The 13461-nt window shown below is 40.0% G+C and overlaps 1 protein-coding gene across 9 annotated transcripts in view; it reads left to right on the forward strand.

The window, feature by feature from the left end:
* Positions 1 to 480: 480 nt before the first annotated feature.
* Positions 481 to 13461, forward strand: part of LOC110523597 (zinc finger protein 618) — a 36883-nt gene continuing 23902 nt past the window's right edge. For 4 of the 9 annotated variants that reach the window (XM_021602450.3, XM_021602451.3, XM_021602453.3 and 1 more), the window contains exons 1-4: positions 573 to 949; positions 5593 to 5668; positions 11703 to 11980; positions 12667 to 12744. In XM_021602450.3, coding sequence (XP_021458125.3) covers positions 11734 to 11980; positions 12667 to 12744 — 325 coding nt within the window. In that variant the 5' untranslated portion in view covers positions 573 to 949; positions 5593 to 5668; positions 11703 to 11733. Of the gene's footprint in view, positions 950 to 5592; positions 5669 to 11702; positions 11981 to 12666; positions 12745 to 13461 lie in introns of all 9 variants that reach the window. The other 5 variants (XM_090234491.1, XM_090234493.1, XM_021602448.3 and 2 more) reach the window with 4 other exon arrangements.

Raw genomic sequence — 13461 nt, forward strand, 5'->3', positions numbered from 1 at the left:
ATTCTAAAGTGTTGGCCAACCAAGAAGTCAGCAATTCTCATCTAGTTTCATTAGCCTAGCAAGCTAATAGTGTTTTTTTTTTTTCAACAACAGTCTGAAAAAATACATCACTACACAGATGCATATACACACGTGTGTATGTATGTCTGAATTATATATATATGTATATATATATATTTATTTATTTCAGACATAGTGTCATATACATATATATGTAAACATTCATACACATAGCTCATATATTATATAGAGCCAAGCCAAACCACCCTACTCTCCAGTAATTGAACATCAACAATAGCAAACTTTATTGAATAAAAAAATGGCATGAGTGACAAAATATACAACAAAATATTCTCATCTGTTTTATGGACGTATAGACTATCATTTGGGAAAAAATGGACAAAGTGTGCATTTCACAGAATATTTAGAATGTTCAACATCATTTGTAATCATGTGTGTCATGAAGCTGTTACTTGTTTCAACTCCAATTCAACTTTCACATTATTAGATGCAGAAATGTTATTCTGCATGTGATTTCTAGTCTCTAATTCCCTGCGCAACTTTACGGTCGTTCGACCTTTTTTCGCTCTGCCCAGAATCATTTTGATATAACTAGCAGGCGTAGCAATTTCGGAATCTGTCCTTGTATGATGGCGGACGACGAAAATTTCCACTGGAGAAACCGCAACGCATAGCCTACCCTGAATACTGGAAAAGCTGAGCCTGGGCGGACTAGCCTGCACCTTCGTCAACACAATCATACACTCGAGTTCATGCCGGAAGATGTGAAGGTTACAATATCGAAAATAAAGCAGTTTTAGTTTAGATAATTTGAGAATTAATAACTAATTTTTATTTCAAAGCGCTAGTTGTGCAGTCACCTTTGGTGTCCGAGGAGGATTTTGGAGCTCGAGCTATCCTACTCGCATGTGCTGCATCATTTTGGGAGGTAACGTCAAACCATTCTTAATCGTTTTTTTTCTGATTTAGAAATCCAAAATTTGTAAATTTTATACAGGCCGCGGTTGCTGATAGTTTTTTCGACTCTCTCTTCATAATTAGTGAGGGTGTGTGTTTTCACCATTTGGTTTTCACGCTAATGCATGTTTGGTGAGCTTTATCAAAAGCAAGGGTGCTGGCTTTAGTTTCCGTCGCAAATAATCTGTTGATTTTAGACAGCGATTTCGAAGAAAGTTTGAGTAAACTCAGTTGTCTACACTGGCTAATTAACCCAGTGATACTTTGTAAAATGTAGCTTTAAAAGCGCGTGGGAAATGAGCAGTGGTGGTTAAATGAAGGACGAAGAACAATCTGAAAACACAACCTTGCAGCCATGTTTTGGGAATTTTGCTTCAAATTTCTTTCAACATTTTATAATCGCACCAATTGAGCCGTCCGTGTTTGTTGTGTTAAAGCGAAGGTAGGCTATTTGTTTCCGTTTCAATCGGTCGATATGAGAATTTCCCAATTTCGAATATAATTTCTACTTCTGTTTTCAAAATGGTTGTAGGATTTAAATTAATTTCATTTTGAAATTGGCGCCACCTGTTGGCGATTATTTTGTGAAATTAAGAAATTCCAATTAATTTGACTTGTTTAAGCATTTTATTCTAACTAACCTTTTTAGTTTTGTGACTTTGTTTTTGTCGAATGTGTTTTTGAATATAAGTAGGCTACATTGGTAGCCAATGATAAGATCCCTTGACTGTGGACCCTTTAGAGGATAATTAGTAGATTGCACGAGCAGCTCTGTTTGAGTGCATGAAAAACGATCAAATTGATACCAGTTACAAAATTACCTCCGTTTAGAAACAGATTAGTTTTATCACCATGCGCTATTTGATGTTGAATATGAGCAACGATAGGAGTAGGCTACAGTTTGAAACAGGGTGTGTAAACTCATTTTAATGTCTTATCTCAGTTTGGACTATTTTGTTTAATAGTAACAATGTCCTTAATTCAAATACTCTTCTAATTAGCAGGCTCATACTTAAAATAAGCAATTATAAATGCATTATATTACAGTGAAACTGTTTTACCCAATCATAACCCAAGATCTAGGCTGTATTAATCCATTGTTGATGTTTTTGTCATTTGACAACAATGTAGGCTATAGCTTCAAAATCAGTTTAGAACTAATCCTTGTTTCCACAGCTTAGATGCATTTGAGTGGTTACATTTACCCAGCCCCACCCAGCTGTACCAAACAGTGGCAGGCAGGGCCTGGCTGTTGAAATGGTAGATTTAAGCAATAAGGCCCAAGGAGGTGTGGTATATGGCCAATATTCCACAGCTAAGGGCTGTACTTACACACAAAGCAATGCGGAGTGCCTGGACACAGCCCTTAGCCGTGGTATATTGGCCACATATCACAACCCCCAAGGTGCCTTATTGCTATTATAAACTGGTTACCAGCATAATTAGAGCAGTAAAAAATATTGTTTTGTCATACTGTGGTATATGGTCTGATATACCATGGCTGTCAGCTAATCAGCATTCAGGGCTCGAACCACCCAGTTTATAATATGGCTTTATACTACTAACATCCTCTCTGATGTTGCTGGTTACTGTGAAGAGGTGTTTAGTAGGCTACCAAATAAAGTAACAATCAGCCTAATCTGTCAGCTTGTTGTGCATTTCCGTAATATTAAAGAAATGATGACTGGGTATGACACATCTAAGCCCTTAGATGTACATTAGAAGAGAGGGTAAAGAGATAGAAAACACTTGTACACATATACATATACATTCAAGTAAGAGATTCTGCATGTCACCCATTCTAAGATTCTTCTGTAAGAATTCCCTTTGCAATAAATAATAGAAATGCAATGTTTGAAAGGTCAAGGTTGGTCATCTTCAATTTGTTTTTTTTGTGTATTTTGAGAAATGATAGAGTGAATTCATGGCCTGCTCAAATGGTGAAACAAGGAATGCACCGGACTTGTTATGCGTCTAAACTTAGGGGGGAAGAAAACCCTGACCAAACAAAAGGGAACAGTACACGAAAGAGGACAAATGCAGAGGAGGACAGAGGTGACACATTTTAAGAAAAGGAAAAACAATCATTACCAATCTCTGCTTTTTACAATCTTGTAGACGCAAAACAATTTTCTGTCTTGCATGGTTTGTCATTGTAAGTAGATCTCGCCGAGCCATTTTACTTTGTTAATTTTGAAGCTGACCTTCAGAACTGTAGTATGAATTTGAAGTGTTTGTGGAATTTATTTGGTGTGTATGCTAAATTGGAACCCTGACCTTTTCCCTCCACATTCAGTGTAATCAAATGCAGGCTATAAATTACATTGGAAATTCCATGTTTTTAATAGAAGAGCATGAATGTATGAATGACAGAATGTTGTTTATTATTATTTATTATTAAATGTCAGAGCAGCCAAGTAATAAAATGCATTTAGGATTTGTTTTGGAGGAAGGTTGCATTGAAGTGAAAGGTGCTACAGTCTCAGAAGTTTGGACACACCTACTCATTCAATGGTTTCTTTATTTTTTACTATTTTCTACATTGCAAAATAATGGTGAAGACATCAAAACTATGAAATAACACATGGAATCATGTAGTAACCAAAAACGTGTTAAACAAATCAAATATATTTGAGATTCTTCAAAGTAGCCACCCTTTACCTTGATGACCGCTTTGTACTCTTGGCATTCTCTCATCCAGCTTCACCTGAAATTCTTTCCCATTGCAGCACTCCAGCACTCTCCTTCTTGGTCAAATAGCCCTTACACAGCCTGGAGGTGTGTTGGGTCATTGTCCTGTTGAAAAACACATGATAGTCCCACTAAGCTCAAACCAGATGGAATGGTGTATCGCTGCAGAATGCTGTGGTAGCCATGCTGGTTAAGTGTGCCCTGAATTCTAAATAAATCACGACAGTGTCACCAGTAAAGCAACATCACTCCACCTCCATGCTTCACAGTGAGAACCACACATGTGGAGTTAATCTGTTCACTTACTGTGTCTCACAAAGACAGGACGGTTGGAAACAAAAATCTCAAATTTGGACTCATCAGACCAAAGGACAGATTTCCACCAGTCTAATTTCCATTGCTTGTGTTTCTTGGCCCAAGCAAGTCTCTTCTTATCGGTGTACTTCAGTAGTGGTTTCATTGGAACCATTTGACTATGAATGCCTGATTTGACGGAGTCTGCTCTGAGCAGTTGCTGTTTGAGATGTGTCTGTTACTTGAACTCTGAAGCATTTATTTGGGCTGCAATTTCTGAGGCTGGTAACTAATGAACTTATCCTCTGCAGCAGAGGTAACTCTGGGGCTGCGGTCCAAACACTTAAAAGACACACCATTTTCCACTTACCCTCACCTTCTGCCCTTGGGGAATCCCTGTTGCCATCTTGGAGGGCAGTCCAAATGATTAGCCAAGCAATGGAAATTTGCAATGTATGCCCCCAGCCCTCGTTTTTTGTCGGCTTTGTGAGTGTACAATTATGTTCACTCCGGGGCCTGAAACTCCCCATAATTCAGTTTGTGCCGATTGTACATCCGCTAAGAAAAGTCAGCGAAAACTTAAACAACATCAATGGAGAAGTCAACATGCACGTAAGTAAAAACAAATGCAAATAAGTGAAATTGTGCTACTAATGCACATGCCGGCACAAACACGTCTCGTAAAAAGCAAAAATGTTTTTGTTTGGTCATCTTTTGGAAATTGTAGAAATAAAACATTTTCCTTCAGAGGTTCCAGCTAGGCAGGCTAATGTTAGCTAATTCATTTGCTAGCTATCATACAGTAGGTGTATATTTACTATAAGTAGACATGCATTCATAATTGACTAGTGCATATAAAGCACCCACAAGCTACCGGTAGCTGACAATCATCGCGGGATGGACGAGAGATTAATTTCCGGCAAAGGGTGGTCCATTTAAAAAAATAATTCCTTCCCTTGCCCTACAAGTATATACTTGTCAGACGTCATGATACGTCATCAGAAGTGTCCCCTTTAATTTGAGGGATAGGGTGTGTCTTAAGTGTTTTGACCGCAACCTGGGTCTTCCTTTCCTGTGGCGGTCCAGTTTCACCATGGTGCTTGATGGTTTTTGAGACTGCACTTTTTTAAATTTTTTGGTTTGTCTAACCTTCATGTCTTAAAGTAATGATGGACTGTTGTTTATCTTTGCTTATTTGAGCTGTTCTTACCATAATATGGACTTAGCCCTGTTTGGTAAAATACCATCTTCTGTATACCCCCCAACCTTGTCACAACACAACTGATTGGTTCAAATGCATTGAGAAGGAAAGAAATTCAACAAACTAACATTTAACAAGGCAAACCTGTTCATTGAAATGCATTCCTCATGAAGCCGGATGAGAGAATGCCAAGTGTGTGCAAAGCTGTCGAGGCAGAGGGTGGCTACTTTTGAAGAATCTCAAATATAAAATATATTTTGAAAAAACAGTTTTTGGGGGGGGTTACTACATGATTCCATATGTTTTGTAGTTTTGATGTCTTCACAGTTTTACATAGAACACCAGGGTTTCTTTATTTTGTCTAACTTTTGTGTGTGAATTCATAGTAGTTTGACACCTTCTCAGACCTAAACACTCTACCCACCCAGGTCACACTGGCTTGCGGGAGACCGAAGACTGAGCAGGACAGGGCTATTTGCACCTTCAGACACTGATCACCAAGAGGTAGGATGTCCTGGTCTGCTTGTGAACCAAAAAATATCTGCCACCCCAATTAAAACAAAACTCAATAGGTCTGGAAAGAATGATGGACAACAAGATAGTAAACCATCTTGTCAGTTCATAACAATCCATGAAGGCCTCCCTAGACCATATATCACTAGCCAGGACTTGGTGTAATTTATTTCTATTGCCTAGAGTGCAGTCACAAACATTATGTAGGCATACCTGTCGTTGAGTAGACCTTGTTGAAATGCAGATAGATGTAATCCTTATGATGTTCTTGCTGAGACCTGCAAAAGTTAAGCAATTGTAGTTTATAGTGTGTATTTATTGGGCTTCTGTCCAAATCTGCTAAATGTATCAACATTTACCTTCCTTATATAAGCATCCTTGTCCTGATAAATCTCTGAAAATGATACCACTCAAATTAGGGACAGCAGGATGGTATTTCAGGTTTGGATGGCTACATGAAGAGCTTTTGGCATTTGGGGGAATATGTGCATTCTGTGCATATTTCCTTCCCCTTCTCTACTTAAAATGGACCTTATTGGTCTCATGAATAATGCACAGGGACGTTCAATTGCTGCAGCAAAGATGATTTAAGGGCCGTCTTTGTGGTTATATGCACATAGGGTGTTTTTGTCAGTTTTCTAAATGTTTCAGAGCTCAGTTTGCCTTTTCAAAAAATATACATTTTTACAAAGGGAAATCTCATTTCTGTGAAGGGGGGGGGGTGTCTTCTCTTGCTCTAATGAATCCATAAATCACAAAGGAGCGGGTTTACCAGACCTGCCTCAGACTGCACTGCAATTTAGATTTTCACTCAAATAAAATCTGCTAGTGTGCAAGGGCTTAGCGGCAGACCGGATGCTGCCCTGAATTTCAAATTTTAGGGCTGCTCTTTCAGGATTTATTTTTTGTATAATTCAAGGCCACTTTTCAATATCTAGTTATTAAATTTTAATTCACAGCATTAACATATAAATTGAAAAGATTTTATGGGGTTTCGGACTGCATGCGGATGTAATTTCAAGAGTTGACACAGTTCTGTTTCTATACCATTCCGGCTAATAGAAGGAAATGTCGAAAGGGGGGGGGGGGGGGGGGTAATTCTCCCATTTCTCTGCATTATTGCTTTTTTGAAATCGTTGGTTGGAAGCAATTTTGAGAGACATTACACAGAGGAGGCTAGGAAAATGTGCTTCTGATTTTAAGGAGCGGGGGAAAGCATTCAGGCTGAAATAGGATTTGTTCATCCCTGTGGCAGATAATATTCTACTCTGATACTCCCCTCTGCATAGCAGGAATATAGCAAACCAATGTATTGATCTAATTTACATAAGTATTCACACCCCTTTGCTATGACACTCCAAATTGAGGTCCGGTGCATCCAATTTCCCTTAATCATAATTTTTTAGATGTCTCTGCACTCTTGATTGCAGTCTACCTGTGGCCAATTAAATTGTTTGGACACGATTTAGAAAGGAACACACCTGTCTATGTAAGTTCCACAGTTGACAGTGCATGTCAGAGCAAAAACCGTACCACGAAGTCCAGGAACTGCCCATAGATCTGAGAATTGTGGTGAGGCATATATCTGGGTATGGGTATAAAACAATTTCTAGAGTGTTGAAAGTTTCCAAGAGCACAGTTGTCTCAGTCAGTGGGAAATGGAAAAAATTATGGAACTACCCACTCTGCCTAGAGCTGACCATCTGACTAAACTGGGCAAGAAGGACCTTGGTCAGGGAGGTGACCAAGAACCCAATGACTACTGACAGAAGTGGAGTTCCTTGGCTGAGATGGGAGAACCTGCCAGGAGGACCACAGTCTCTACACCACTTCACCGATCTGGGTTGTACAGGCGAGACGGAAGCCACTCCTGAGAAAAAGGCACATGACAGCACGTCTGGAGTTTTCAAAAAGGCATGTGAAAGATCATAAGGCATAAGATTCTGTGGTCTGATGAGACAAAAATGTCAATGGCCTGAATGCAAAGTGCTATGTCTAGAGAACCAGGCACAGCTGATCACCTGCCTAAGACCATCCTTACTGTGAAGCATGGTGATGGCAGCATCATGCTCTGGGAATGCTTTTCAGCGGCAGGGATTGGGAGTCTGGTAAGACTAGAGGGAACAATGAATGGACCAAATGCAGGCAAATCCTTGACGAGAACTTGCTTCAGAGTGAAAATGACCTTAACCCCCCCCCCCAGTCTATGCTCCAACAGGACAATGACCCTAAGCATACAGCCAAAGCAACACTGGAATGGCTTTAGAACAAGAATGCAAAAGTCATTGAGTGGCCCAGCCGAAGCCCAGACTTGAATCCCATTAGAAAATCTGTGCAAAGACTTGAATGCTGTTCACCGCCGCTCCCCATTTAACTTAACAGAGCTTGGGAAAATCTGCAAGGAACGAGGGGAGAAAATCCCCAAATCCAGATGTGCAAAGCTTAAACAGACATACCCAAGACGACTCAAAGCTATAAATCACCGCCAAAGGTGCTTTACAAAGTATTGACTTGGGGGTGTGAATAGTTCTGTTTCATTTTCTATAGATGTGCACAAATTTCTCAACTGTTTTCAATTTGTCATTATGGGGCATTGTGTGTAGATGGGTAAGACAAAACATCTATCTAATCCATTTTGAATTCAGGCCTTAACAGCAAAATGTGGAATAAGTTAAGGGGTATGAATACTTTCTGAAGGCACTGTAATTTGTTATGGTATTAGCCAATGTACTTTCCACATATTGCCTAGTATTTTTAAAGTATCTTGACAAATCAGTACTGTTAAATAAATATTAATTCATTTATTTCCCCTCCAATGTTGACCTTTCCGACATCGCTAGCATTGAGACTGATTTGCTTAGGGCTGTAGTCCAGCACAATATGTTTAATATCCATGCAGTGACATTAACTGAACCACTGCCCTCAATCTTAAGGAAAGCAGTCTATTCAAATGGGTTCGTTTCAAGCTAAACTATTTTCATAACATGCCGTCTCACATACACACAGGGCCTATTGCCCCCCAAAAAACATTCAGCTTGTATTAATGCTGCTTTTATCCAAGGAATAATAAAATGTTTGTAATAAAATGTTCAAATGACTATTGTATTAGGGCTGGGAACTGCCAGGGGCCTCATGTTTATTTCTTATGTCAATACATTTTCAGAAGGATCTGGTCATGTGTTCCTATTTCATAGACATTTTTCCTATCAGCCATGAAATGGGAACATTTTAACCATGACATTCATTTTAACGTTTTATTAAATAGGAATATCATTGACGTTTTGTGTCAAAACAAGGTTGAATTTTTTTTATTTTTATAGATGCAACAGAAATGATTTATGATCAATGAAAGATGGTGGTTTCACATTTTCAATTCAATAAAAGATACAGCAAGCCATTTTGTTTGCAGGGTATCCATTCTATATACATGAAAGTTATACTCAGTGGAAACATTCTATAGGTGCCAAAACAATTCATCAAAATGCTGAGATTCCTGACAGAATTTGACCTAGTTAGAAGCCCAAAGCAAGCATTTGTTCAATAATTTGAATAGGTAAATTCTTTAGTTTTTATTTGATTTCCTTTTTCTCTCAGGGTGAATTTACCATTTTTAGTCTCCATTTTAGCAAAACCTTATGTAATGGGCTGTTCTAAGGCATGAGAAATGTGCTCAATACCTGACCTTTTGGCCATTGATTTTTCATCCATTTCAACCAAATTGGGGGGAGGGGGGTTGGGATCAATGCTGCCTTGCCTTGCCAGAATTCATTTGTCAATGTCCATGAATGCTATTTCCAGGCTGTGTTCAGTGTTGTGCTTACCGATACCATGTTGGAGTTAGCTTCAATTCTGTTTCACCGCATTAGATTATTTGGACACATTCTGTGGTATGTTTTTGTTCCTGATATTGAATCTTGGAAAGGATATTGTCAAATTCCATGATGTGAATAGCAAGAGGTCTAAATCCTCCATTTTGAATGTAGAGGAAAAAAATGTCATGTGACTATCATGCCTCTGTAGTTATGTGATGGAATTATTTAAACGGTGATGAAATGGAATAACCAAATTAGGCCTACATGAGGCTTATAAATTAGTTATTTTCACCTGCATATATAAATGAGAAATAACCTATCATTGTATGGCTTATGAGAGAAATTCCCTGAAACGGCACAATGTTTTCTAAAATATGGTTTGTTTGCTTTTTCCACCATGAGATTTCACAAGCTTGATTAGATTTATTACATGGTGGTTCCAGCACAGAAGCAAACACACAAATAGACTGGGCTAACTCACAATTGCATAGCAGCCGACCAAGCAGCACAGCATTAATGCCTACGTGTGCTAAAAGGAATTTTGTGGAGAAATTAATCACATTCTGCCATTAGGGTATGAAATCCAATCATGTCCAGCTTTGAGAGGGATTTCACTTTTCTGCTTTTTCCTCTCAGCTGATATTCCCCTCCATGTAGCTTCCTGCCCCCACCTGTTCCTGATGGGGCTGTTTTTGTAAAAAAAAAAGAACTCTAGTCATAATTTCCAACACAACATGGCGCATGGCGGTAACACGGCTGCTGCTGAAATGAACACTCGGCCATTCCCTTCGCTTCCCAAATTAGCTTTTATGGCCTCCAATCTGCCCAGGCTTGTTGAATTGGCCTCTTTTGAGGGAGATTAGAATTTTCAATATTTAGATTGTCGGCTCGCTATTTCTTTGCATGCATCATTTTATCAAGTAGGCTAATAGATGTCTGAGGTGGTTAGTCGTTTTGCATTTATTCTAATGCTATATGAGGTTAGTATAGCATCATCCCCTTAAACTGTTGCACCCATGCTGATATGAAAACATGGAGGTTCTGCCATTGTCCATTTCTCTACCAGATTAGGAATGTTTTCTCTACCACAACAAACCAATGTAGGCTAGATTGCAGAAATGGGGCATGAAACAGTGGAGCAGGTAACACCTTTTTTTAAATTAATATTTAACAAAGTTGGAGTAACTGGGAATTGTTTAATGTTTTAATGACTAGCCTACTTGCAATGAGCTTCTTCCCTCCTACCACACATTATTCTATTGAACCAATACCCTTTTACAATGTTGCCAGCTTTCTAAGTAACTCCTGACTAACTAATTGCCATCCAGAAATACTCCCTCCACAGCTTAGGAATCTAAAAGTTCTGCATAATTCATATTTAGGGTGACAAACAGAAACATAGCAATGCTGTATTTTTGGGAACAACAGCTGTCCATGTATCCATGATCTGTTTTAATCATTAGTGCCAATGTCAATCAGTTATCCCTTCCAAGAAAAGGTGTTGCCCATGAAAGGTAATTTCTCTTTACACCAAAAATCTGTCATCCTTGTTATAACTCTGTTTTGCTTGGTTGCATTTGACTTTATTTGAGCCCCCTCATTATAGTCCTAGTGTACAATGGTACTTACTGTAGAAGGCTGGGTAATTTGGATTTTTCTGGAATTAGAACACCTGGGTGCTGTGGATTTATTGTCGAAGGTCACTCATACAAAATGAATCACTGCACTGTAGGGCAAATAATGGGTAATAATGTATATCTCCCATCTATTCCCCTCCTATATTGGACAAACCCCATTTGTCACGAGTAGAGAAATGGTATTGTTTTTTAAATGTATTTAACTAGACAATGTCCTAAATAATGTCATTATGGAGACAATTTATAGACCCATTAAATTGCACTTTCTCTCATTGGTATGCCGGACGGACTACCTCTAACTTTTTGATGTACCTTGGTCAGGCATATGGCAATCTGAGTGTCAAGTGCCTTGCTTTAGAACTGGCTAAAGAGATGGTTTGGCAGAGCTCTGCTTTAGAACTGGCTAAAGAGATGGTTTGGCAGAGCTCTGCTTTCTTGGTGTTATCCTTTTCTGTATTTGAACTGCACCCGTTTCAAAGGAAGGCTGCTGTTTCTTGAAAGTTGTATTAGTAATTCTGACTTGTTTTGTTTCTTCCTCCTACCTTTTGCCTGGCTGTCTGTTGCACTCACTCACAGTCCCAGGAGCGCTGGCCCTGAGCAGTCAGTCATGAGTGCTCAGGAGGTGCCCACCAATCCTGGACTAGAGCAGGTTGACGCGGGGGGTGGAGTCCCAGATGGCCCCTCTCCTACCACCACCACCACCCTTGCTGTCCCGGTCACAATAAAGAAGGAGCCTGACATGCAGGGAGCCAGTAACGGGAAAGATGTGCCAGCCGAGATCTGTGTGGTCCTCGGAGGAGGAGGAGCAGCAGCAGCAGCAGGAGGAGGAAGGTCGCGCAATGACCAGACCCAGGGTACGACCCCCCCCCCCCCCCCCAACACGTCACCTCCCGCTCCACACACAACGGGCATGTTCATTTTGCATCGCCATCTGTGCTCCAGGTTGTTGGAGTTTGCACATTTTAGACCATGATGGAAAAACGGGTGATGCAAATCGAACGCATCCACTCTCTCCATCATGCACCTGTCGTTTTAACTTCTCCCTCTGTATCTGTCTTCTTCCAAACCTGTGCACCTGCACCTGGCAATGCAAATGTCCTCATCTCAGCTGCTTCCTTTTTACCTAGTCCCAACATCTGGGTTCGTTACACAAAACTGTTTTGCACCTGTGAGCAACTACCTCACCCTTTTCACAGACTGCCCTCATTCATACTGGCCCCCTGACATTGAACATTAACTATCTCAGCTGGTATTTACTGTGAAATTTCATGCTAGGAAACCGGTACATTTCTGTACCTAATACATTTCTGTACCTATTTACAAGAAAAGGTAATCATTAGGATATTATGTCAGAACTGTCTGACCATGTAATATATTGATAAATACATGTAAATCAGGACTGGTCACCTGTTTTACAGTCTTAAATGATTGCACAAGGTTAGTCTTAGTTAAGTTCCATGTTACACACCAATGATATCAATGCAGTTGACTCTTGTAGCTTTTGCAGCACTCTCTATTTAGCTTTTCCTCTCTCATACAGGCTCCTACGTTTGCGGGATTTGTGGGAAGAAATACAAGTACTACAACTGCTTTCAAACACATGTCCGTGCACACAGAGGTAAGGAAGGCCTAACCTGAAACACTAAGGCTTTGTGTGACGACATGGGAATTGTTTGATACACAACATGATCAAAGGTATGCGGACACCTGCTCGTTGTACATCTCATTCTAAAATCATGGGCATTAATATGGAGTTGCCCCCCCCCCCCCCCCCCCCCCCTGGCTGCAATAACAGCCTCCACTCTTCTGGGAAGGCTTTCCACTAGATGTTACATTGCTGCAGGGACTTCATTCAGCCACAAGAGCATTGGTGAGGTCGGGCACTGATGTTGGGCGATTAGGCCTGGCTCGGAGTTGGCATTCCAATTCATCCCAAAGGGGTTCGATGGGGTTGAGGTCAGAGCTCTTTGCCGCCCAGTCAGTTCTTCCACGTCGATCTCAACAAACCATTTCTGTATGGCTCTTGCTTTGTGCACATGCTGAAACAAGAAAGGACCTGTGATTTTCAAAACCTCCAATGAGTTATTAGCCAGATGGAGGGTATTTTCTTGCTCCCCACGTCACAGGGAATATCAGTATTTGAACATTTGTTTTAACTTTTGATGTCATTGGGTAGAACCATTTTACTTTTATATTTTGTTCTACAAAACATAGAAATGTGGGGATTTCACATATTTAGACACTGGTATGGTGAATTTGAGGTTGAAAAATGGTGGAGTTGCCCTCTAACTTGTCAGCTGCATTCATCTGCTAATACTTTTCAAGTAGTCTACTT

This window comes from Oncorhynchus mykiss, chromosome 5, assembly GCF_057628025.1.
Source record: "Oncorhynchus mykiss isolate SJ-2025 chromosome 5, ASM5762802v1, whole genome shotgun sequence".
NCBI lineage: Eukaryota > Metazoa > Chordata > Actinopteri > Salmoniformes > Salmonidae > Oncorhynchus > Oncorhynchus mykiss.